This window comes from Ammospiza caudacuta, chromosome 2, assembly GCF_027887145.1.
Source record: "Ammospiza caudacuta isolate bAmmCau1 chromosome 2, bAmmCau1.pri, whole genome shotgun sequence".
NCBI classification, from domain to species: Eukaryota; Metazoa; Chordata; class Aves; order Passeriformes; family Passerellidae; genus Ammospiza; species Ammospiza caudacuta.
Genome location: NC_080594.1, coordinates 34,755,637 through 34,782,793, shown reverse-complemented (window position 1 = coordinate 34,782,793; position 27,157 = coordinate 34,755,637). Strand labels below are relative to the sequence as shown.

The window sequence follows — 27,157 nt, the reverse complement described above, 5'->3', positions numbered from 1 at the left end:
TTATTTACTGTGAGCATGGTGAGACACTGACACAAGTGGCTCACAGAATTTGTGGATGCCTCATCCCTGGAAGTGTTCAAGGTCAGGTTGGATGGGGCTTTGAGCAACCTGGTCTAGTGAAAAGTGCCCCTGCCAGTGGCAGGGGAGCTGGAATTAAATGGTCATTAGGGTCCCTTCCAACCTTTATAATTCTATAAATCAAACCTTTCTGAAAGAAAAGAGAAGGCAGGTAAAAAAAGCCTCTGAGAGTTAAAGTAATGGAAAATGAGAAGTCACAAACACCCACAGCCAAATTGCCAAGGGAGGAAAAGCAGTGCCTGGCAAACTGAAATAATGAAGTGTCCAAAGGGACCCAGCCTCTGTTTGGTTGGCATTTCCCAGGGCAAAGCTGGAAGTGAATGATGAGGAAGGATGACAACTTGCTCACTCACCCTTGGGGGATGTTGATGGTGAGGAACAAGCTAAACAACCCTGTGCATCACCCTTGTGATGAGAGCCACAGCAGACACCACAGCCACCATGGCAGGAAGTAATTTTGCTTATCTAGAAGGCAACAACAGCTATCCTGCTCACATATAAATAAAACCCTCGATTTTAACAAAAAATGGGGATGCTGCAAGAAATCCCTGAGCCTGGTGTTCATGCTCACCACAGGAAGCAGAGACTGGAAGAACCACAATACCCAGGGCAGATGTAAAGGTGTGAGGTGAAGGAAGGCTGTAGGAGCTGTGGGTGAAGGAGGTGGTGCAGCCCGCACACACTGGCTGCCTTTTACAGTAAAATCTGAGAAAAGCTGCTTGCAACTTGCTGGTCTCTTGCCCTATGATGACACACACCTGCACCAGAGGCTGAAGTCCCCCTGCCTTGGCTTTCACAGGGCTGACATCTTGCACAGCTGAGGCCGTGGTGCAGATGGGCACAGACTGTCCAAAGATGGGGCACTGAGCACCTCCCTCTCCCTGTACCTCTCTGCTTGCTCCCCACGCCTGCAGCCCCTCGCCCTGCTGCAGCTCTTTGGTGGCTTTCTGGCACACAGGACATTCCCCTCGCACCCCACATGTGAAGGAACATTGCCACATGGTGACATGCAGCCATGGGACAGGCCAGGGATGGGTGCTTTGGCAAGCAGTGACTTGGGAGAGATGCTAACAGCCTGAAATCAACCTTCCTGCCCCAGCATGAGGTGTCTCACTGCCAAGGTGGGACACAGTAAACAGCCAAAGAGAGGGGACACCATGGAAACAAGGGAAACAGGGCCTAATGCTGCAATTCAATCATCCTGAATTTTGTTCTTATTCTTAATTTTTGGATTGTTTTGGAATTCAAAGGGTCAAATTTGGGATCTGAAAAATAGGATGGGATTTGATCCACTTGGTTAAGGAGAAACTGGCCAAGGCTTTGTTTGGAGTGTGGTGGATTAAATACTCATTCTGCCACCAAAACCAGGATGGTGGATTGTGCATAGACACCATGGATGGAGAAACTTGGGTAGGAGCCACACAGTAAACAGCCAAAGAGAGGGGACACCATGGGAACAAGGGAAACAGGGCCTAATGCTGCAATTCAATCATCCTGAATTTTGTTCTTATTCTTAATTTTTGGATTGTTTTGGAATTCAAAGGGTCAAATTTGGGATCTGAAAAATAGGATGGGATTTGATCCACTTGGTTAAGGAGAAACTGGCCAAGGCTTTGTTTGGAGTGTGGTGACTGCAGTCATGATGACAAATGTCCTTTGCAAGACAGTCTTTTAAGGGAGATTTTTGCACATTATCAGCTTTTCAGGACATGAGGCATCTCTGAGAACCAGTTTTTGACCTGGACAAACACAATGCGAAGCCAAGGTGGTGACAGGCTCTCCCCTGGCATGGGGAATCACTTACCTTCTGCCACAGAGACTCCCGGGATGCCAGGGAGGAGCAGGCAGCCACGAACCAGCAGTTCCCAACCTGGCCCTGGTGCAAGTCATGGGAGCTGATCCCATCCACAAAGAGACGTGGATCATTGCAGATTTCCTGTGGGACAGGAGAAAAATTGGCTCAGTGAACAGACAGGGAAATACAGGGAAATCAGGAGTGGGGCTTCTTGGCAAAGGAAAGTCACTTCCTCTCTTCTTCAGGCTCTCTGCAAACCTGACCTGCAGCTTTCTGCTGGCCTCGCTCATCAGGCTGGTGGCAGAAGGACCCTGCCCTGCCTGCTGCTCTCACCAGGACATGGGCAGCATCACAACACCTACTCCCCATTCTGTCCCAGCACCAGGGCAGCTTTGTCATAATTATCCCTGTTGATAATATAGTTTCACACCATTACTGCCCTTCTAAGTCTCCTCTCAGATGCCTCTACGCTGTGACTGCTTTTCAAAGAGTGAAGGATCTGCTCTTCCAGATCCTAGCACAGCAGATACAAAAATTTCGATGAGCCAAAAGCTTTGTAGCTGAGCCAGAAGGATTAAATATTCATTCTGCCACCAAAACCAGGATGGTGGATTGTGCATAGACACCATGGATGGAGAAACTTGGGTAGGAGCCAGCAGGGAGGTAAGCTCATCCCTCCAACCATGCACCAAGACCATCAGCTTTTCTCTGCCTGGCTCCTGTCAGGCTGCCCTCCCTGCTTCCCACTCCCACTTAGAGCCTGGCCAAGAAAGCACTTAAATAACAGAGGGTGTTGAGCAAGCTTCAGGTGACACACTGCTTTTTTAAAAAGGATTTTTTTCCTGCTCAATCCTGTTTCTAAGTTCACAAACAGCTGGCGGCTGGGAGAAGATGGGACAGACAAAGAGCTGAAAGAACCTTTTCCCCTTTGCTATTACATTTAAGCTGAAGAGGATAAAGGAAAAGCAGATTATTATTCTTCCCCCACACCTCCCAATTTTGCAGGCTGGTTGTACCCAGAATAAACTGCCCCCCCTCCCCTGACTTTGCATATGAGGACTTGTATTACCTCTACCCATAGATTTATGGAAGGGCTTGGGTTGGGAGGGACTCTAAAGATCATCATGTTCCAAACCCTGCACTTCATGCAGAGACCCCACACTAGATTACGTTGCCTAAGGCCCCACCACAGGGATAAAAACCATAGGCACCTCCTGCTATTCCCACCCGGCCCAGCCAGCAGCAAATACCTCCAAGTTAACCTGACACAAACTGGCCAGGATGAGAGCCAAGGAAAAGGACAAATCCCTGAAGCTGGCGGTGCAGGATGTTGGGATGAGCGCTAGGGGGAGGCAAGCTGACAGCAGCGAGGGCAGGAGCCACCGGCGCCTCCCGGCATCGCTGAGCGCACACAGGGATGGGAGAGGAGCGGGCTCAGCTCCTGCCTCACTGCACCGGGAAAGCTCCAGCACTGGGGATGTGTCCGCTGCTGGGGGTGTCTGTGAGATCTGCTCCTTGTGATCCTGCTCTTTATCTATCCCATCTGAGGGCCACAGCTGCCCCTTCTGCCCTTGGGGGGATATGAGGATTACAGTAAAGGAGTTGCTTGGTATTACACAGACAGGGGAGAAACACAGAGACACAAAATGGTCTGGGTTGGAAGGAATCTCTTAAAGCCTATCTACTCCAATAAGTGAGGACATCATCAACTGGATCAGGTTGTTCAGAGCTCAGTCCAAGCTGACCTTGAGTGTTTCCTGGGGCTGGGACATTGCTCACCTCTCTGGGCAAGCGGAGCCGGTGTCTGACCACCCTCTTTGTAAAAAACTTCTTCCTCATAGGTAGCCTAAATCAACTGTCCTTCAGTTTGAAACCACTACTCTTTGTCCAGTCTCAACAGGCCCTGCTAAAAAGTTTGTCCCCACGTTTCTTACAAGCCACTCTTGAGTATTGAGAAGCTGCAGTGAGGTCTGCCCTGGAGTGCAGAGCTGGGCTACCACGCTCCCCTGCAGAAGGCCCACACACCACGCTCAAGCCCTGGGACTGGGCCCGGTCCCAGTGATCCTAAGCACAGAGTCACCAAATCAATGTGGTTATAAGGAATTTCTGCACATCATCCAGTCCACACCCCCTAATCAAAGGGTCAGCTACAGCAGGTTGCTCAGGACTGTGTTCAGTCAGGTTTTGAGTATCTCCAGGAATGGAGACTTTGCAACCTCTCTGGGAAGCCTGTGCCAGTATTTGGACCACCCTCACAATATCCAGTCTTTTCTCATACTTAAATGGAATTTCCTGATTTTCAGTTTGCACACACAGTCTCCTGTGCTGTCACTGGGCACCACTGAGAAGTTTGCCTCTGTCTCCTTCATTCCCAGCTCTCCAGTATTTATGGACATTGTTAAGATTCCCCTGAGCCTTCTCTTCTCCAGAGTGAAAAATCACACAACCATTAAGAAGACTTCTAAGATCATGGAATCCAGCCATTCACCCAGCACTGCCAAGCCCACCACTAAACCATGTCTCTTAGCACCACATCTGTACTTTTCTTGAATATTTCTAGAGATGGTGATTTCACTGTTTTCCTGTTCCAATTCTTGAACACCCTTTCAGTGATGAAATGTTTTCTAATATCCAATCCTTCTAAAGGGGAGGGCAGCACTGCCTCCTTGTTCTAATGCCATGGAACTGATTCTGTCAGGATGAGTCTCATCCATGGGTCAGTCTCCCCAGCAAAACCCCCTGGGAAGGTTTGCCATATTCCTTAGACTGGAGCTTACCAATATTAAATTGCTTGGATTCTTCAGTTCCCTATTGAAGCTTCTGAGTTTCCACTCATACATTTTGTACCTGGTGTAGACTGTGCTGCCTCAATCCACTGGAATGACATTCCCTGTATTCTTTCTGGCTGTATTGAGGTGGGAGCCAAGGACCAAGGCACTGTTTAAGCCAGGCTGCAATGCCCCAGGACTGCATGGAGCACAGTGGGGCCCTGGTGTGTGATACAGAGCACACTCGGAGCCATGGAACACCATGCCTACGTACAGAAGTGGTTGATGGACAAGATACCAGTGGGAACTAGGTCAAAAAGCCAAGAAAAGCTTTGGAACATTTAGTGCTCCTTTTCCTGTGAAAAGCACTGGAAGTGATAAGGAGCTTGTTCTGCAGCCAGATGGAATTACAGGGCCTGGGATTTGCATGTGCAAAGGGAGGAGGGAAGCGGAGATCCCCAGACCAGAGAAGGTCATGACCTTGGTTTCCTCCCCTCCCTGCCACGCAGCAGACAGAATCCAGGTGAGCAATAACATGTATCCAGGCAGCAAACAGCACGTCACCCTCCCAGCACCATGACCCCGAGAGGGGAGGGCAGCACACCAACATCTACACCCACACACACCCTGGGGCCTTCTGGGTTCAGGCTTCAGCCACTGCAGAACCAGCTCAAACTGCCTCTTGCCACTTGAGGCTCCAGCAGGCAGGAACTCCATCCTGTCCTTCATTTATCACAGCCTGATCCTGGTTGCTCCTGGTCTGGACACAGATGGAGAGCAGGAAGGAACAGGGAGGGGAAGCCAAAAGCCATGGCTGCAGGGAAGCAATGGTTTTAATGTGTGGCTCTTAAGTCTACCTTGGCCAAGGGAGCCATCCATGTCCCTTTACCCCTAAGGAGAACCTGTCTTGGAGGATCCCAGGAATCACTGAATCACTGAGGCTGGAAAAGCCCTTAAGATCACCGAGGCCAACCATTAATCCAACATCTCAATGTTGACCACTAGATCATGTTGCCAAGTGCCACACCTACATGTTCTTTGAACACTTCTGGAGATGGTTATTACAAGGAACCTAACCACCATCAGAGATGATCTGCCCTCCCTAAAATTGTCTGCTGAAATGCCTGCTGAGCTCCAGGCAACAAAACACAATTTAGAGAAAACCTGTGTGGATGGTTCTGTGGAAAGATTCAGATTGATAACACGGAGAGGGCCAAAATAGTGATTCAAAGTTCTGGTGATTCATATCCTCCCTCCTCCAATGGATGTGGGACAGAGGTGGAAATCAGAGCCAGAGCAGGTCCCTGTTGATAAGGGGCTGATTGCAGAGGTCTGGCTTATGACAGCCCAGATTGGGACAGTTTGCTTCCTCTAGCTTTGGGTTTTTGAAGTTCATTAAGGCAAAAAAGAATACCCAATCAGACCAATTATCTGTACTTTTTTGCTTCCCACCCAAAAGCACATGGTCTTTCCCTCTGCTCTCCCTTTTGGGATACTTTCCCAAAACACACAAAATTTTCTTCCAAATACATGTAAAGCAGAAAATATCTTCCTCACCTTCTCCAGCCAGTCCAGTTCCACACAGGGCTGTAAGGAGAAAATCACTTTCTAATTTGCTTTATAATTGGTGACTGTTTTACCATAAATGTTTCCTGGTGCAGGTTTCTGAGGTTCAGATTGACTGGGGATCTGGACCATGTCCAGCCAGATGTGGGGAGGGAAAAGCTATGGCAGGAGGAGGAATAACCACGGGAGATGCAACATCTGCTGCATGCCAGGACCATTTTTTGCTAACAAGATTTTGTAAGGAACAGACTAGTCTAATTTCATTGCAGAGCCTGGCTGTTTCAGAACAATGCCTTCACTCAGACTTGCAAAATCAGCAAAATAATCTATTAGCATGGCTGCATTCCCTCCCTCCCTTCTGAGCAACTGGGAACCGAAAGGATCCTGTCTTAAATGTCACTCATACAGACAAGAGAGCAAGAGGCCCCCAGGCATGGTGAGCAATGGTGACACAGCAGACACAAAGGTCCCTGTGTTGCCCTGCTGCAGGTATCTGCAACTGGGATGTGATTTTGCAAAAAAGGGGAATTAATAAAATTTGCACCAGGGTGACAAAGGAAAGGGAAACGGGGTGAATTTAGAATACCAGCTGTCTATGCTTTCAGATGCATTAGTATAGGATTATAGAATCAGGGAGTGGTTTGGGTTGGAAGGGACCTTAAAGATCATTTCCCTTCAGCCCTCTGCCATAGGCAAGGACACCTTCCACTAGAGCAGGTTGCTCAAACCCCATCCAACCTGGCTTGAACACTTCCAGGGATGTGGCAGCCACAGCTTCTCTGAGCAATCTGTGACAGTGTCTCATCACCCTCACAATAAAAAAATTGTGTTGTTATATCTACTTTTGATCCATCCTTTTTCGGTTTAAAGCCATTATCCCTTTGTCCTGTCACTACAGGCTCTACTAAAAAATATATACTTGGCAGATCAGCTTCACGCACATGGAAGGAGGGTAGGCTTGGCTGGGAATATCTACACCCTACAGAACTGTTTGTGGGGGTTTGTACTGCCTCAGTCAGGCATCCCTAATGCTCATCCACTCACAGTACCTCAGTGTGTACACATTTGTATTGTTATCAGCTCCCACACCATGCACAGGGCACTGGACACTCCACCCACAGCAAACAGGACTTGCTTGTGAAGGGAGGCATCCAAAAACACACGCTCCCCACAAACTCCTTGACTCAGTTTGTGAATCACAGCATCATGCAATGGCGTTTGTTCTGGCACCAGGAAGACTGGGGGCAGTGTTTGTTTTGGCACCAGGAAGAGTGGGAACAGAGGCAAACAAGATCTAAAGGTCAGTTTGCAGGACCTTATCAGGTCCCTCTGCAGTTTTATCTTCCGGGTATCCAAAGTACAAAGGCAGCCAGAAAAGGATAAATCAATGAGAGGTGGAGAGACAAGAGGCTGTGAGAGCACTGCACTTCCCCAGGAGCAGATGGAGAGGGACTGGAAGGAGAATGGCACAACTACAGAGACTCCAGACCTGTCATTCCTCCCACACGCCCTTTCCAGGGATGCACTCTTGGGAAGTCTCACCATTACTCCATCCAGGGCTTCTTCAGTCTCTACCCAGCCAAGACAGCCTGGCTTTTAGCATCACCACATATCCAGACACAGCCCTCCCCAGGCCATCTCTCCCACAGCAAGTGCTTTTGTCTGGTGGCAGAGCCGCTAAGGAAAAAAACCTCCCTGGACACCAAGAGCCCCGAGGGCTGCAGAAGTCACTGCCAAAGCAGGAAAGTCTTCACATGGCTCACTGACAAACTGTGGACGGGATGCTCAGAGCAGTGAGAGGACATGCGAGGAAGAGGAAGGAAGTAAGCTCCCAAGGCTGTTTAACTCCTCTGACAGATAGACCTCTCTGACTCAGCACAGGGCTGCTGCCACCTTCACCCAAGTTCCCCCACCCTCCATCACATCCCAGTCGAGCTCTCCTACAGAGCTCCTTTGACCCCCTTCCCCTGGGAAGGACTTGCAGGGTGAACCAGCCCTGATTTGGCAGTATTGTGAGTTTAAAATACACCCACACCCAAAGTTTGCCCTCCCACATGGCACACCATGCTCTCAGTTGCTCCAACACCTTCAGTTGTGAGGTTTAACCTCAAGCAGAGGAACTGCTTGGCTTGAAACTGAGCATGAAGCCCCAGACCTGGAGGATCACGGGTATGAGGCACAAGTGAGGGACCACAAATCACAGGCAGGAGCCCTGAGGATGCTCCCCATTTGCACCACTTTTGAGCCATCAGTCCCCACCCTGGAGGATGCAGAGGTGGGGCCATGCTGGTGGAAAGGGAGGAGCCTATCCAAGCAAGTCCTGCTGTGAAACACTACAGTATCTCAGGAGGAATGGTCCAAACCCAGCCAGTGAAATCCTGAGCAAGCTGATGTGGCCACGAGCTCAGCTGCACTGTTTCTGCCTCCAAGAAACATAATTCAGCAGCTGCTCTGCCTGAACCCCAAATCCTGTGTCCTAGTGAAAGCCAATCCTCTAAAACAGGATTTAGAAATCTAAATTGTGCAGGGGTTTTCTGTTGGTTTTGTTTGTTTGTTTTTAATTAACCAAAGAGCCAAGTTATTGATGGGAAAAGAAGAACTGGAAGCTGCAAAGGAAAACTACCTCCACACTCCATTGTGCATATCTCAGATCAAAATCTCCAAACTGCTTTTCTGTGGGGACACCTCCCACACCCCTTGAGCCATACTTCTCCCAGGGCAAGGAAATACCCTTTGGTTAGTGATTGTGTCCCATTCATAGCACCTCCATTCAAAAACAGGACTTGACCTCACCACAATCTAAATTAATCCCTGACTATGCAAAGATTATGAAAAATGAGGTTATCATGAGTTTAAGCCATTTAAAGAAACTACTTCCAGCCCACGCTTATTCTGGTTATTCATACACTGGGTGTAGCTTTACAAACAGAATCCTGTTTTATGAGAAAACCACCCTCTAGAGATGTGGAGTCATGAGCTTCTGCTAACTGGGAGAAGGGACATTAATTCTTATGTAACTCTGTCAGTGGCATTTGCATCAGACCACAGTCAAAATTTAACCACCCATGACCACTCTCCATTAAGATGGTTTGTTCATCCTTTTCCTTCTTGGGTGGGGACTGGGAGCAATGCATCACTGAGCAGTGGTTTCTTCACAAAGATCCAGAAATACCAAAGAAGCATTGTTTTATATTTCCACTCTCACTCACTCACTCACTCACTCACTCACAAACTCATGCACTGCACACTCACACACACACTTACACTCTTTGTATTTTATTTTCCTTCTGCAAGAGGCAGCACCATGCCTGATCAAATCTTTTCAAGAGCTTCAGTGAAAGGCACTTGCTCCAGCAAGAACACCTGCCCTTAACATAGACAAATCACCCCAAAATCCCATCCTCTCTCCCAAAATCCCGTCCTCTCTGAGGGCTCATAGATTAGAGCTCAGGGGCACTGCAGAAACTCCCAGCCTGCACCAAGATTAAAAGCCTTGGCTGATTCAGAGCTTGCATCCAGCTCTGGGATGGAGGACATGGATCCTGCTTGCTGGAACAAGTCCAGAGGATGCTTGGAGTGCTGAAGCAGCTCTGCTATGAAGATAGACTGAGAGAGTTGGGGTTGTGCAATCTGTAGACAAGAAGGACCCAAGGAGACCTTAGAGCTCCTACCAGTGCCTAAAGAAGCTCCAAGAGAGCTGGACAGCGTGCATGAAGTAACAGGACAAGGAGGAATGGCTTGAATGGCTTTAAACTGAATAAAATCAAGCTTAAGTTAGAAAATAGAAAGAAATTCTTTCCTGTGAGGGTGGTGAGGCACTGGCACAGGTTTCCCAGACAAGCTGTGGATGCCCCATCCCTGGGAAAGGCTGGATAGGGCTTTGAGTGGTGAGGAACACATTCAGTGCAAGTATCTTGGTGAGCAGCTGCAATTTGAGCTCTGGGGAGAGGGAGCCCAAGCCTGAGACAAGAGGCTGTGAACTGCTGACCAAGGAACAAAGGGCACCTGTGTCCCACCCATGTGACCTAGGAGACACTAGGAGACCCTCCAGGCTTTCCCATGCTTGGACTTTGAGAGGATAAAAACATAAGGTTTCCTTTGTTCGGGGTCCCTCCTCAGAGGCAGCCGCTCAGACTATTTTTCTATCACTGCACCAAGATGAAATAATTTTAATGATCCAGATCTCTGAGGCTCTGTTCTGGGAAAGCTGGGGTCACAGTAAGGAAACCTGCTCTGCCCCTGAGTGCAGGGAGCCAAGTGGGGCACCCACTGTCTCCCCCTACAAAGGGGTCTTGGTCCCAGCGCAGGTGGGGGGAGTGTGACTGCCAGAGCAGCTCCTGGGTGGCTGCACAGGGAAGTTCCCTTAACACTGAGCAACCAGGTCCAGTGGAAGATATCTCTTCCATGGCAGGGAGGTTGGAACTAGGTGGTCTTGAAACCAAACCACTCTGTGGTTCTGCGATAAGCAGCTCTGTAATTGCTCCACAGGACAAATGTGCCCCTCTAGGACCCCAGAGCCCAGTCTGGGAGGGAGGATTTACACATTCCCAGCCATGGAGCTGAGAGGCAGTGGATGGCCAGGACTCCTTTCTGTGACACCCTCTGCTATTGTTCTGCTCTTCCTCATTACCAATACAGTAATTTCTTGTCACCAACACGCAGCTGCACTTAAAAGCACTAAGAAGCACGCCATGAATCTAATGCAGGGATTTTACCATCACTTTTGCTTTTAAGGCCTGTCCTTCTGATGCTGAAGACACAGCAGACTGGCTGGAAATTTCTTATCCAAGGCTGCACTAGTGCCAAGCAGCTTATCAACTCCAGTTCCCTCCAGGGCTAAGGGGCAGAGTGTGCTTGCCTGGCACCATGAGGCCATGGCCCTGGGAGGATCTGGCGAGACCTGCTGGAACACAGCCAGGGTCAGCATCACATCTAATGGGAGAAGAGACCTTTTAAAAGAAGTGCAAATAAGAACAATGAATCTCTTGTCCATCCTTGAGGGATGGAGTAGCCTATGAATGGCTTAAAAATGTAAAAAACAAGGTCAATTCAGAGATTGCATTAAATGATGATCAAATCTTTTCCTGGCAAGGAACAGCCAGACTGGCAATCATCTGCAGTTTTACTGAAAACAGCAGATAAATTAACAGGCAAGTGGCTCATAAATTCTTAAGACAAGAAATGCAAAGGTCTGGAAGGATTTTAACCCCTGTGATGGACCCCAGGCAGAGTCTGTTGACTCTGTTCAGAGGAGATGATCCCTCAGTCAATCCAGCAGCACAGAGGAGCCCCAGTGACAACACTAACCCCAAGCATTCTTTGGGAGAGACCAAAACTGAGAGAGACAGGCCAAGACACTGCAGAAAGCTCAGTAAAGACACCTCTGGAGCACAGCAGTTAGTATTTTAGTCTTTCTGGAAGAAACACCTCCAAGTGGGACACCAGAAGGTTTTTACACCCAATTGCCATTGCCAGTGTTAAGTCCCTCTCTGCTAAATCTTGTGAACTTCAGAGAGTAAAGAACTGCAAGAACCTAACCTCTGTCCTACCCATTATCTTCACTCTTGTGTTTCTGCCAGCTTCCCAGCCTGCACTACACACTGGGGAAACGACCTTTTAGTGCACAAACTTGTGGGCAGGGAAGTGCTGGTCCTGCTTTTAGTGAATTAGTTCATTGACTCCTTTCCCCTTCCAGGAAACCCCCAAGGGGATTGACTGTATAACCCTCATACAGCAAGAGAAAAGAGCTAAGTGCTTAATAATGTAAAGAAGAGTGGAGGTAAGAGATGCTCTCCCATTCTGCAGCACCTCCGCCAAAGACAGCAGCATCCAGTCCAGGAGACAATGGACATAACATATCCTGCATGACAGGAAAAGGGAGAATGGCTTTAAGGTGAAATAGGGCAGATTTAGATTAGGTATTAGGAAGTAATTATTCCCTGTTAGGATGGTGAGACACTGGACCAGGCTGTCCTGAGAAGTTGTGGATGCCCCATCTCTGCAAGTGTTGAAGGCCAGGCTGCATGGGGCTCTGAGCACCATGGTCCAGTGGAAGGTGTCCCTGCCCAAGGAACTAGAGGATCTTTAGGATCTCTTACAACTCAAACCATTCTATGATTCTGTGAATGGACAAAACCCCTATACACATGTCATAGTAGATATATACCAGGTAGGCAGAGAATGGCTATTGAAAAATCCTATTTTCTTGGCTTCTAAAACAAGATTTCTCTTGTCTGTCTGGGAAAAAATCTCAGGGCTGTGACTGGGAGCATGTCTCCCCAGTGCCATACTAGGGCTGAAAATGCCATGGTCCTAGTGCCCTAAGATCTCCTGCTTCCATAATTTTTCCCAAAACACCTGGCCTGTCTTTCTCCCCCCACAACTACTCTCTCAGGCTTTCCCCTCCAAATGACATTGCCCTCATCCAGGCAAAATAACATTACCATTTTGCAAGAATCTACCTTTATGCTCTTTAATCAGCGACAATCTCCCCTGACAATTAATTCCTGCAGAGCTAATTCAGCACTTGCAACTAAATACTGGAGAGAGATAAAAATACTGAGAAACAGGTATGGAGGAAAAAACTCTTTCCCTGAAGATTGGGAGGGTGTACACTTCACCCAAGAGAGTTTCTCTGGTGGTTGCAACCATCCAGGCTTGAACTCACAGTGCAGGGATGAGCTCAGGCTCAACAATGACCACAGGTGACCTTGAGCCACCCAGTCACTGTGACACTGCTTGGACAGGAATACACTCAGCACACAGCAGCCCACCTGCCTCCCAGAACAGGGAGGAAAACACCATCTCCATGCTCAGCCTTGCTCCCTGGGAAGAGCTGAAGGACCAGAGCATGCAGCTCATGCAGTTCAACATCACACCTGTGCATGATGTAAGCTAAGAGATGCTCTCCCATCCTGCAGTACCTCCTCCAAAGACAACAGCATCCAGTCCAGGAGACAATGGATGTAATATATTCTGCATGATAGGACAAGGGAGAATGACTTTAAGATGAAACAGGGTAGATTTAGATTAGGTATTAGGAAGAAATTCTTCCCTGTGAGAGTGATGAGACACTGGACCAGGTTGTACTGAGAAGCTGTGGATGCCACATCCACCAGGCTTCATTTGCTTCCCACAGGTGCAGAGATGCCCAAATTTGTGCTGGCTGGTGACTCATCCCAGCAGCAGGTGATAGCTTGGCAGGCTGAACCTGAACCCAGTGTCCTCCTTGCTGCAGAGAGAAAACAAGCCCTGGGTAAAGCCCAAAGGTGTTAAAGGCAGACCCTAACCAAAGCCTGCAACAATCCCATGGCATCATGGAAACACTCTGTATCCAAGGAATGAACTTGGGACAGTGATGATTAGAAGAGATTAATTCTTTCCCCACAGGGTGGATGAGTCACTTCTACCTTACACCATCATCATTTTTTTCCACAGGGGATCAGCAGACACAGCAGATGCCCCAAATCTCCCCTTATTTTTGCCATCCATCCTGCACCTCATTCACCCCCCTCTACTCATCTTTGCGTCACCCCTTCCTATTTACCCATCTCCCAGCCATCCAGACCAGCTCACCCAAAGCACAGACCAAACCTCTCACTTCCAAGGTGCGCTGCCAGCACTCCTGTCCCAAAAGGAGAGGGCAAAACTCAGCTTGAGAACCAGGCCGAGATTTCCACAGAGAGTGGTACTGCTTGCTGGATACAGATTTCCCTCTCCTTAGCACAGCAACATACAGAGCACAAGGGAAAGAAGTTTCAAGCAAGGTGTTGGGATTTGAGCTAAGCTCAAAAGTTCTGTTTCACTTCTAATGCAGCAGCCGAGTGCTGCTGCCAAAAGGAGCTGCTGATGCTGCCTGAGTGATCTCCACAATCTGCTTTGGCAAGGTAACGAGCAGCCAGCTTTGTTTTTAAGTGGATTCACTACACAGGGCTCTGCAGGACCCCCTTCCCTGCCCAGGCTGATGCTGTGGTTTGCCTCCCTCCGAAGCGCTCCAGTAATTGGCTTCCTGGCCTCGCCGGGCCGCATCACAAAGGCGTCCAGCAAACAACCACCGGAGCCAAAACACGATTAGAGGGCTCAAACAGCTGCTCCCTCTGCAAAGATCTGGCATCCAGAGCAGGGCCAGAGGCCAAGGAAAGCAGGGAGGGAGGGAGGACACCCTGCTGGAAATAATAAGGCTGAGCCTGTTCCAGGAAAGGCTGCAGTGCCGGATGCAGGAGGAAGTCGAAGCAAAACAGCCTGACCAGGGAAGGGACCAGAGCTGTTCCTCATCCTCTCCCTTTCCCCTCTGCCCAGAAAAACCAAAAACAAAAGGGAAAGAACTGCAGAGATTGGGGGTTTTGTTGTTTTGCTGGGGTTTTTTTGCCAAAGCAGCCTCAAGCTTTGGGAGTGCATGGAGGAACAGGGAGGATGCTGGAAGAACAGCTGGGGAGGCAGAGATGCACACACGGAGGATGGACTGTATAGATCCATACTAGCCCCACGGAAGGATGAGGAAATGAGATCCTGCCTCTGCCAAAGCACATTCCCAACACCCCAGTGAGTTCACTGTGGTTGCTTTTCACATGCAAGTGCTTTATCTGAAAAATCACAGAATGGTTTTCATTCAGAAGGACCTTCAAAATCATCTCGTTCTGACTGCCCTGCTGTGACCAGGAACACCTTCCATTAGACCACATTGCTCAAAGCCCATCCAACCCGGCCTTGAACACTTCCAGGAATACAGCAGCTACAGCTTCTCAGGGTACAATTTATCTCCTAAGTCTGATTTCTTTCCATAGATCACAGATGACAACTTTCCTGAGAAAGCAAGTGGTTGTTTTTAATAGTGGACGGCATTTATTTCCATTCTCCACCCACTCTGTTCTCACAGCAAAGCCAGAGACACTATGAGCTCTTATGTTTTATCACAGTTTTAGCTCAAGCACTCCAGAACAACCCATGGCCATGGCCCTGAGAGATAAAAATGTGTGCACACCATCCCTTCCCTGTAAACAGTATTCCTGGGACTGGGGATTCCATTTCCTGGTAAGGCAATCCCCAAAACAGCATCTGCCAAAAGCTGGGAGTATCACTACTTGTTTTTTTCTGAAACAGATTTAACTGTGATTGCCTAAGATAAGATTTGCTGGTTGTAATTGAAACAAGATGTTTCTGTGGTTTAATAACTGCACCATGCCATTCAATAGCACACAAGCAGAACAGTTGATTTAAGCTTCATGGACATTTTGGACTCTACTGAATCCTGCATTAACTTGGAAAAGCTGATAGTGATTGCTTTCTTGCAGAAGATGTTGGGATTTTTCCTGGACTCCCTCCCTTGGAAAGCCAGCATGAATTCAGGCAGAATCAGGTCCAGCAACTAAAAATGTCATTTTGCATTTTCTGCTGGCACAAAGCAATTCTCCCTGTGAAATTGAGTTACTTTTGCTGAAATGAACAATTGAGAGAAAGAACATAGAGAAATGCTTTTGAGAAAGAGGTTTCTCGAAACTTCAGCAGCAAACAGGGCAGGTGTGAGCTCATATTCTTTTTTTAATGGTGATTCTGTGGTCAAGGCAGCTGAGTAGGTTGGATCAAACAATCCTACCAGACAGAGGCATCATGAGTCTGCCACTGCTGAGCATGCATTCCTTCTGGCACCCAAATTGCTGGCAAAATTCCCTTTATCTGGTGCACAGGCAGCAAAACAAGGACCACCTCTGTGCCTTGTTAAGCCACAGGACCTTGCTGGCACATGGGACCCACTTCCAGCTTCCATTCCCACTGACAGCCCATGCCAGAAAGAGCCCTGGCCCAACATTCTATGCTAATTGCTTCAGTGATCCCCTCCTACCCAAACCGTTCTATGATCCTATGAAACCGCAGAGCTGGGTAGCTGGAAAAAGTCTGAATTCACTCTCTGTTTCAGCAGGGATGGGTCTGAACTAGGTGAGCATGACACCTTGCAGATGAGGTTCAGAAAGCTTTCTTGGCTTTCACAAACTCACGCTCTGCAGAGCAAGGCAGCAAAAGGATAATACCTGCCTGAACACCAAGGGCTGCAACTGAGATGAAAGGCAGAAAAGCAGATGGAGAAAAGCTCTGAGATGCTCAGCAGAACACAAGGAATCTTTGTCCCTCTGCAAAGGGATCCCACCCTCTGTCTCTAGACATGGGGCTGAAGTAATATAGGTGACCTAACTGCAAATCAGCAAGGGAGTATCAAATAGATCCCCATCTTTTAGTCCCAGAGAAAGTTGTTTAGAAAGTCTCAGCTATCACCTGCCTGCTATATAAATGGGATGTGCACAGTGTGTTCATGCTGGCCCCCACAATGAGACCAAACCATGTCAGCCCTGTGTTCAGAAGGCAGCTGTGCACAAAGCCTCTTTTCCTTCCAGCAGACAACGGGAACAAACCAAAACACACACAGGGCTTTGCACAAATCCTGTGTCCAGGCAGAGCTGGAGTGGAAGACACAAAGGCAGAGCAGAGGGAAGTGAGGTCTCCTCCCACAAGGAGCCCAGTGGGATGCTGGAGGGCTCAGCCCCTCTGGCCACACAACAAGAGTCAGTTCAGCTCCCTCTCTCCCTGCACACAAAGCCTTTTGTACACCCCCTCCAGACTGCCCTCGTCCACACAGACACAGCACTGTCTTGGGCGAGGCCAGCTGATTTTCTGGGCTGTCAGCGGCGGCGAAGACAATGACAGCAGCTCAGGCACCCCCACAACACTCAAATGCCACCAAGCCACGTGTGGAAAAGCACAGGCTGGGCAGAGAGGGCTGCTGCTCCCCACGGGGAGGGAAGAAAACCCTGGTGTGTGAGATGCTGGGATACTGCCACTCCCTAACCACAATTATCACAGCTCCCTGGGACTCCGTGTGCTTCGTGGCAGTCAGAGCACTGCACTCGTGGGCAACTCCAAGCAGACAGCCATAACAAGACATACAAATTCCCCATACTGCCCGCAGGTCCTGATGTGTATCCTTTGGGCTGGCACTGAGGACAGCAGAAGAGGGACTGGCAATGCTGGGGACAGGCAATGTCATCCCCAGCCTCCTGCAACCTGCCTTCACGACAGACACAGCAGCACAGGGGTTTTTGCACAGAAGAGGAAGGATGGGTATAACCACCCTCTCCCCCAAAGATCCCAAAACCATCTCACCTACCCAAAGCTTATCTTCTTTTCCCCTTCCAAATGGACCATCAAGAGTATTCCAGTGGAACGTGTCCCTGTCCTTGGCAGGAGGGTTGGAACTAATTCTTTAAGGTCTCTTCCAACTCAAACCATTCTGTGATTCAGAGATAACACTCTGCCTTGCTGGACCCACCGGCCTTACAGGAGTACACAACACCGACCCAGCTGCAAACCATCTCTCTGGTTTATGCTTGGGGGAAATGAGTCACAGAAAAGCCTCCTTTGCTCTTGGACCTCACTGGATGCAGAGAAGCTTGGACCTGAATGCAGCAGGTCTGCCTGGCGCCCTAGAGGCTCACAATATCAGGTCTGGGTAAATAAATAAATGTTGCTGGGGAGAGGAGATGTCGACTGGGGCTTGACAGCCTCGGTAAAGGGCTCACTGTGCATTTTTAGGGACACCTGAGAGCAGAGATGGTAGGAAGCAGTGCTGAGGAGCAAGGAGATGGGGCACTTACTTTGGGTCGCTTCCACTGGATGCCCTGAATCCTTGACTTGTAGAAGAGGGAGTCATCATTGGCGGGGAAGAGCGGGTCCTCGAAGAGCTGCTTCCGCCGCTGGCACTCCTTCTTCAGCGAGGCGTAGCGCTGGTTCTCGTAGGGCTTCACTGAGGAAAACATCCTTCCCCACCGGCTCTGGAGGACAGGCAGAGCAGCAATGAGACGGGCCATGGGCTGCCCAGGGACACTCAACCCTCCTCTGCCACTCTTGAGTGGCAGCACCAAGACATGGTGGCTGAAGACAACCAGCTCTGAGCCCAAGCGTACCTTGTTGATGCGTTGGGGTTGGGGACTCCTATTTATCCCCCAAGCTGGCCAAACGACACCAAACCAGGCATAGCAGTAGATAATAACTGGTGCCCTGCTTCCCAACAAATTTCTAACTCATTTGGGAAAAACACAGCCCTCAGAGGCAAAGGAGGAAGAGACACCCCCTGCAAGATGGGTGTGCACAGCTGTGGGGGCTGAGCCCTACCCAGAGCTACCCCACCACAGAGCCTCAACTCACAAAACTGTGCATTTCATGACTTTGTCAGAGACACCAATTTCTCAGCAGACTTTATCAGATCGGTTTTTAATTAAAAAAAAGGTCTCCTGGCAGAGCGCTGCGTGTTTCTGGATTAATTATTCTTTCCTGACAAGCGTCTTGCTTCCAGAGCAGAGATGTGCATTTAGCAACCCAGACAACAGCAGGAAACCATTGCTCAAATGCCCCCCAGAGAGAGCTCAGCCCTTCTCCACCACCCCTGCCTTTCGGTCACTGGTACCAACCCCTTTGCTCAGGCACAAGGAAAAGGACTGCTCTGCATAGCTCCCCACTACCTAATCACAGACTCCTTCCAGAACTCCTTCCGTAAAGTTTCTCTGTATTTATTTTTAACAGCTATGTACAATCCTTATCTCTCCCCAAAATGGGATGTCCTTTTTCAAAAGCTGGCCATTAGTGACCTCTGTCTGGAAATATCTAGTGTGGTTTCCTAAAGAAATGGGAATGTTTGTGCTACATAACCATGGAAGCATGGAATCATTGAGGTCAGAAAGGACCTCTAAGGTCACCTATGCCAATCATTAACCCAGCCCCGCAGCGCCAAGCCCACTGCTAAAGCATGCTCCTAAGTGACATAATCCCATCTTTAGTCTCCAACACGGTAAATCTAAGGGTGCTCCATCCAGTGGGTGGATGCATCCAGCAGGCTGACCTCTCATCCCTCCTGGTGAGACATACAGAAACCATATGCTTGCTGTGGTATCACAACGCGTGGTGGGATAATGAAGTTGTGATAATGGCTAATCAGAAGCAGCTAATTTGTAAACACTGAAAATCCCAAGGATTATTTGATCACTGATGGTTGGCACCAATTTAAGCAGCAGTGTGACATCCCATGATGAGCCACTAGGATTAGCAGAAGGAAACTAATGCCCATTCTGATGATCCAGGAGCATTGCCCACCCAGCCAGCCTTCTCTCCTCTGGGAGAGACAAAAACACTTCACTTATGGAAAGCTGAAGAGCAAAGCACAGGTTTTAATTGACAACATTTATCAGCTTGATTAGCAGCACAAGTGCTCATCACTCAGAGCTCAAGTGAACCCAAAATAATCCCCTTGCTGGCTGCTCCACAGGTCTGTGCTACTGAGGAGGAATTGCAAAAGCAGCTCGTGGGGATTTTCTCCCTCCCATCAGTACCAGATGCTTTGTAGCATCCCAGATGATATAAAGAGGCCCAAGTGGATCACCTGCCCTCAGAAAAGCCTTAAAAATAAATGGCCTGATATAAACCTGTAGCCATGATATTTTCTGAAAAATCCTTTCCTTAGGATTTTTTCTCCTGAGAAGCTGAGAGGCCTCAGGAACAAAATGTAAACAATGGTTATCTGCTGCTGTGGAATGCAACAGGTGGATCTGTGATTGGTCTCATGTGGTTGTTTCTAATTAATGGCCAATCACGGTCAGCTGGCTCGGACTCTCAGTCCGAGACACAAGCCTTTGTTATCATTCCTTCTTATGCTATTCTTAGCTAGCCTTCTGATGAAATCCTTTCTTCTATTCTTTTAGTATAGTTTTAATATAATATATATCATAAAACAATAAATCAAGCTTTCTGAAACAAGGAATCAGATCCTTGTCTCTTCCCTCCTCCTCAGACCCCTGTGAACATGGTCACATAAACCCCCAAATAATACACCAAATTTACTCCTTGTGGAAAGGCTGGCAGCCTCACTGAGCAGTCAGGGAATGCACCCAGTAGTCCAATCCACCCTGCTAAGAGGGCCAGGGAAGGCACTGGCCTTCAGATCTCCAGCAGAAGAAGGGGTGAAAAATAAGGGAGATTTACCCAGAGAGGTCATGGGGACATCTGGCACAGAACAAGCTGCTTTTGAGTGACAGTGAGGCCAAGACTTTCACAGTGATGGCACTCAATGCTAAAGAGACACAGGGAAAGCAGCAGTGCTGGGAAAGGATGGTTGGCAACTGCCTTCTGCAGGAATACAACAGGCTGAGAGAGGAGAAAGGTGCTGTTAGCTGACATGCAAGATGAATTGCTTGGACTGGTGCATGAACTGGGCTGAGAGACATGAGAGGATATTTCCATGGGATCTTGTGCAGAAGGAACCAGTGGGATTAGGAAGGGAGCCTGGAAGGGAAGGGAGGAGGGAGGTCTGGTGCCTTTCTAATAGCCATGCTCAAGTTAAAGGCAGGAATTATACGTTTGATGTAGGAGATGCTGGATGCTTCTCTGCAGCCTGTACCATGGCCAAGGGCTGGCACTTGGCTGCTCATTCATAAAATTACTGCTACACCCTGCAGCTTGGAGCTGTGCTTTCCAGTGATCGCTGCAACACTGACTTTCACGAGACACCCTGTGCAATGTCCATCCCTATGAGAACAGGGTGGCAGTCATCTCAGCCAAGGAGTTCCAGCCTTTCTGATGCCCAGATCTGCCTGAAATTTGCCCTGCAATCCCACCCTACAGTGACTGTCACCTTGCTAGCCATCTGTCCTCGCTGCAGGGCTACTCTCACATGACAGCCTCTAGATGGATTTGAGTTGCAAAGGAAATGCCAAGCAGAAGGGGAAGGGACACTGTTCAGGATCATTTAGAAAAACAAACAAATAATAAATAAAACACCTTGCAAAATAATTAAAAGGAAGGGGTAGAGGGAATGTTCTTAGGGCAGCGTTAAAATTCATTACTCTCTCTAATTTGCACCATTTCATGCTTACCAGGCTGAACTTCACCTCTGCCACGTTAAAATGCCCAAAGGCTGTCTAATTACTCTTTGCCTTCTTGGACCAAGCTCAGCTGCTCCAGGAGTGACAAGAAGTGGGTGTTTTCATGCCTGATTTGAATTAACAACTCTACACTTGCATATGCATGTGTTTGCCTGTGAGCAGGGAGGGGAATCTGCACTCACCACTCAGCACGAATTTTTATTAACAGTGGTCCGATCCCCTGTCCTCAGTCCTGCCATGAAGGAGTTAAACAAAAAAAACACTTTGTTGGAAGACTGAGCCAGACTCAGGAGTGTTGTGGACTCCCCTTTTCACCTCCAGCATCACCCAGGTGCTCCAGCTCCTGCCAGCTGCTAACAGCCGTGGCTCTAAGAACTGCAACAGGGAGAAGGATTGAAAGTGTTTGCACTGGCCAGGACCAAATGCCTGCTGAAAGGCTCTTCCCTCCTCCCCTCCAAACATCTTCCTCTCCTTGCCTTCCAGCTCAGAGGCTCCTTGGGTGGCTGGCATGGGCTCACCAAGCTTGTGCTATGCAAGGCTGCAGTCTGGCCAGGAGCAAAGCCTCCTTGCTTGCAGATCTACAGGTGCCTGCCTCCAGGTCAGACAAAACACTTTGTTCCAAAGGACAGGATCTGCTGCTCGTCAGCTCTGTTCCCACGAAAAAGGAGAGGGCTTTGATATCACATTGCAAAGCAGAGGATCAGCCAAGGAGAAGACAAAGCAGGAACCAGGCATGTGGTTGCACAACCCTCAACCAGGTGAAATGTTATGGAGCTCAGTAGTGGGGTGTTCAGAGCAGCAGGCAGGCTTTTTATAAATATGTTATTTAAATAATTTTTTACAGCCTCCTTGGGTGTTTCTGTTGACAGACATGTGGCAACATCAGGGTTATCCTCTCACCTACCAACACAGAAGTCCAGCTCAGCAGAGGAAACCCTGCTGATGCAAGGGGAGCTTTACACACTGTTTCTCCACGGCTCAGAGAACAAGAAGAAGAAGCAGTTGAATTGCCATTCACTGTTTACACTGAACATAAGATAAGCACTCCACACCTCTTGGCCAACAACTCTATGCCAACCATGAACAAAAAAGCCTCAAGTCATCTTAGAATGACAGAATGGTTTGGGTTGGAAGGGACATTCAAGATCCTCTACTTCCAACCCTCCCCACACAGCTCCTCTTGGCAACCTGTGCCAGTGCCCGTGCCATTCCCAAAGCCCTTTCCCACTCCCAGCTGTGCATGCACCTAGGTTTGCTTTGGACCCCAAATGGCGTGGCGCAGAGCCAGCAGCACAGTGCAGCATCCTGCATTAGCAATGCCCACGGGGAGGGGAAGGTGAAACCACACTGATGGAAATCAGAAAACAAGACATCATTTCTTCTCAAATTGACTGTGGTTAACCAGGGAAGCTAATTCCCATGGGAAGTTACAGGTAGCTCGTCTCCAGATGTTTTTGAGCACAGTTGGACATCTTTACAGAGCAGCTGCTTTAGCCAAAATGCAAATTACTGAACACTCACAGTGGTTACTTGCTGAAACAAAACTGTTGAAGAACAGAGCACTGAATATCCCCTTCTGGCCTTTATCTCTTTTCTTCATCAGTTCATATCTCTGTTCTCATTTAAGAGCTAAAGGGGAAATAATAATTTTCACTCTTAATTATGTTTATATCAAGCTCTGATTTTAATCAGTGATTTGCTACAGCACAGATGGCATCCAAATCAGGACACCTTAACACGGCACCTTTCAGCCTGAGGGTTAATTTTGCATGAGCAACCACAGGGACTAGCTGCTCCCCCTCAGAAACTCAGAGTGGTAGATTTAGCCCCCAAAAAACATCCTGGTGGGGCTAAGGGTTGTTTGTTCTAAGTGAGTAAACCCTCTGGCTTTTTGCAAGCATATAAGTAGAGCAAATGCTCCCTGATGGATCCTCCTCCTCCATGAAGCAGGAAAAAGCATCACTCTGCAGAGATCCTGGTCCCTTCTGCAAAGCACTCCAAGACCTGCAAAGGAAGTTGCTGTCTAACAGCTGGCTATTACTGAAAATAAACTCAAAAAAAAAGTCCTTTTGACAAGGGCATGTAGTGATAGGACAATCTGGAATAGCTTTAAACTGAAAGGGAGTACGTTTAGATTTGATATCAGGAAGAGATTCTTCCCTGTGAAGGCGGTGAGGCACTTGCACAGGTTGCCCAGAGAAGCTGTGGCCACCCAATTCCTGGAAGTGTTCAAGGCCAGGCTGGATGGGCTCTGAGCATCCTGATCTAGTGGAGGGTGTCCCTGCCCACAGCAGGGGGTTGGAACTGGAAGGTCTTTAAGGCACTTCCAACCCAATCCATTCTCCAGTTGTATGAACCAAGAGCAATCTTCCATTAAAAAGTGCATTTGCACCCGGGTCAGGAAAAGGGCAGGGTCACACATCCTGGCAGAAAGCTGCTGCAAGTGACTCCATATCACCAAAACGTGCCTGGCTGTCAGCATCTGCACAAAATCAGCTGCAGATAAGATGTCACATTTGGAGGCTGTTTCCGGCAAGACACAGGGATCTTTATCACACTCGCTTTATTTCCTCTGGATTTTTTTCCACCATAACATCACTCCTTTGTTGCTTAACAGCAAAATGATAGCACAGGGACAGTCATAGCTAGTCAGCAGGTTTGGATGTTTGTACAGGATTGGGACATTTTGTTCCTGGGAGGGCCAGGGACAACAGGGGGGTCTGGGCATCCTTGAATAATACCGATCTCCTTTAGGAGCCAGCCGGGTGTGCTGACCAGGAGCTCCCTTTCTGCTCGGATGACTCACACTGGGACAGAGGCCTTTGACTGGGGAGTTCCTCATTCCTTGCAGCTGTGAGTCATGCTTGCAAACACAGTCAGATGTTGGAGCTGCAGGAGAAGAGGCAGCCCCACACTGGGAGCGCTCTCATAATCCTGTGCTGGCTCCAGCTCTGCCTGGCCAGAGCTCTGCACATAAATGGGGCTTGTGGCACTAGCCAGACCAGCCCTTCCCTCAGCACAGGCTCTAGGATCAGATGGGACCAGGACACATGTCTGAAAGCGTCCTGACACAGGAAGGAGTAACAAGATCAAAGCAAAGCTGGTGGCAGCCTCTCCCACTGGACCAGAAAATGCAGGAGGCTGGAGGGATGCAGGAATAGCAGGGAGAAGAATGAAACAACAGCAAAAGGTGGTGGCAGAGAGACAGACCCAAAAGCAGTGGAAAGAGCAAGGCAGTAACATGGCACCAGGCAGCCTGAGGGAAAGCAGAGATGGGCTGAATATATTCACCACTCAGGGCCCAGCTCAGCCCAATCCATTTGTGGTTTGGGGAGAATGAAGAAGCTAAGTTGTGGGTTTCCTTCCACATGCTGCTTGGTCCCTCACCCAGCATTACTGCTTGTGTGATGTTAGGCTTGTTTCCCAGGTCACAGAAGGGTTAAAAACCCCAGGAGATCACCAGGAGCTGCAGGACGAGTAACAAAAGGTGAATTAATAGGCTCTGCCAATGCCAAGTCCCTGGAGATAGCCATGACTTCACTAACCCCTCGTGCCTCAGCACACCCTGACCCTGGTTAATAATTGTAAGGAGCAGCACAGGGCCAGCAACACCAAAGCACTCCCAAGCTCACTCAGCAGCCAGTGCAGCTTCCAAAATAACACCTTTGTGCAGGAGAAGGAAGGAACCTTCTCCAGCACATGACACTGCTCACACAGAGCAGGTTTTCAGGCACTGGAAAAATACAGCCTAGGAAGAGCAGACTCACACACACGGAATCGAGCCTCCTGCACTCATGGTCATCCAGACACATGGCTCCTGCCTAGCCCAGGAGGGCTGTCACCTCACATGAGGATCATGTTGAACACAAACCACACACCTCATGAGGACACAGAGATGCTGTGCCCTTCTCAGCATCCATTTTGATCACCAGAAGAGGAGGGGAGAGGATGCTATCTTTGCAGGTTTGGACTGAGAACGTGTTTTTATTATTTATTCAGCATTTCTAATTGAACAGCTAGACCTGCTCCTTTTAAATCCAGTCACACTGACTCCAGTGGGAGCCTTGCACCACATCAATACACTCACACTGGTTTTCCTGCCAGTTGAGCAAAAAAAATTATGGTCTAAAGGCAGGCCTGTGCCTTTATGAGGTGGAAAGAGAGAAGGACTAGGACGGAAGAATAACAGGGCATTACTTGATGTAGCCATGTGTGCCTTTTTCTTGGGCATTATGGGTGACAGAGGTTTTTATTTAAGAGGTTGAGGAACTGGAAAATCCATTCAGAGAAGTCATCATCAGTGCAGATAAAATGCAGCACGTCTCCATGCAAATGCTCTGCCTTCAATCGCTTCCGCAGCCTCTGGGATGATTAAAGCAATTGAACTTCAAACACGAATTGGGGAGGAGCAGAAGAGATAACGGGGCTGCAGCTACTCTGGGAGAGTGAGGAGAGGCAGCTGGATCCTCAAAATCATCCCTGCCAGGCTAGCTGGGATGTTTGTCCTTCTGGCTGACCCAGAGCATCCTTCCTGCAGCTTCAGCCCTGACCACTTCACAGCATGCCCCTTCTCCCTCTGGAGCCTTCAAGGAGAGGCTGGATGGGGCGTGTGGGATGTGTGCCTGCTCATGGCAGAGTACTGCAATGAGATGGTCTTCAGGACCCTTCCAACCCAAACCATTCTGTAACTCCATAACAACACCATTCCCAAGGCAATGGGTTTCTTCTCTCTCCATCACCTTCACCCCTTGCTGCTGGCAGAGCCCAAAACTCCATCCCCACAGAGGCCCAGAGGTACAACCAAGTCCTTCAGGTCTCCTCTCGAGAGCTCCTGGCCATTCCCAGAAATGTATCCCTTGACCCGCTCCACTTCAAGGAGCATAGGAACATCTCCTGCAATTCCAGATGATGGAGGCAACCCAAATGCTTCTGACAATAGGCTCCACACCACAGGTTTCACCCCAGTCCTACAGCTGCTGGCCTCAAGTCAGGTCTCAAACCTCTGCCAAGACTCCCACCTTTTGCTAATAAACCACTTCAGAATTTTCTCTTTGCCTGACCCAAACCTGAATCAAAGCACCAAGGCACTCTGTGAACAGATCCAAGAAGGCACAAAGTCCACTTCAGACTTGGGTCCTCCCTCCTCAGTTTTCTCTTTGACAGGCCCTCAACCCACTTGCCAGTCACTTCCCAAAACCCACATCCTATAAATTCCAAAGTCACAATAGCAAATATCAGACCACACATGGGTACCGACTCATAAGAACACTCTCCTTGTCTGTAAAACTTTCAGGATTGACCAGCAAAATCTGCTGGGTTAAAATTTAATTTTACCTCCTTTTCCCTCTCTCTTAACTGAATTTTTCTTACTGTGACTATTCTAAATCATCATGAGCACAAAAGTAATATTTGAAGGCTTGCAGCAACTGAGAGTGCTGCTGCTTTTGAACAGGTCTCTCTTAGGCAGACGGGACCACCTCAAATCTGTGAGATTTATTAGAAATACTTGTTATTGGATCCACTCAGCTCTTACAAGCTGAAAGGTCTGAATGCAAGTTCCCACTGTCTTAATTTGAGCTCTTCAAACTGTTTCTGCCTTGGATTCTGCAACTCCCCCAACCTCCAGCCAGCTTTCCCGCCCCCCCATTATTCCTTCATTTCAGCAGTGCTGCCCTTCTCTAAAAACAGAGGTAAGAGTTTGCCATACAACCCTTGGAGCAGAAAGGCTGCTGGTTTCTTCTGGCAGGGACTGGGCATAAACTTTCCCCTTCCTTCAGGGAGATGGATACAGGCCACAATGCTGGGCACTGCATCCACTCTGTGTTCCAGACACAGAGTAATGGAATGGTTTGGGTGGGAAGGGATCTTAAAGGTCATCAAGTCCAACACCTTCTGCCATGGACAGGTACACCTCTCACTTTTCAGTGAGGATTCCTCCTCTTATGAAGACCTATTGCCTTGTGGCAGCCCAGCAAGGCTGGTGCTTGCTCCTGCTGCCATGGCTGGCAGCCAGATCCATCACCCTGCTCCCA

General features: G+C 48.7%; 1 protein-coding gene across 1 annotated transcript in view; it reads right to left on the bottom strand.

Annotated features, from left to right (window-relative positions):
* Positions 1-27,157, bottom strand: part of CAPN5 (calpain 5) — a 52,707-nt gene that overhangs the window by 18,954 nt on the left and 6,596 nt on the right. Inside the window, exons 2-3 of the mRNA XM_058824806.1 lie at positions 17,850-18,026; positions 1,883-2,014 (exon numbers count right to left, since the gene is read on the bottom strand). Coding sequence (XP_058680789.1) covers positions 1,883-2,014; positions 17,850-18,011 — 294 coding nt within the window. The 5' untranslated portion in view covers positions 18,012-18,026. The remainder of the gene's footprint in view (positions 1-1,882; positions 2,015-17,849; positions 18,027-27,157) is intronic.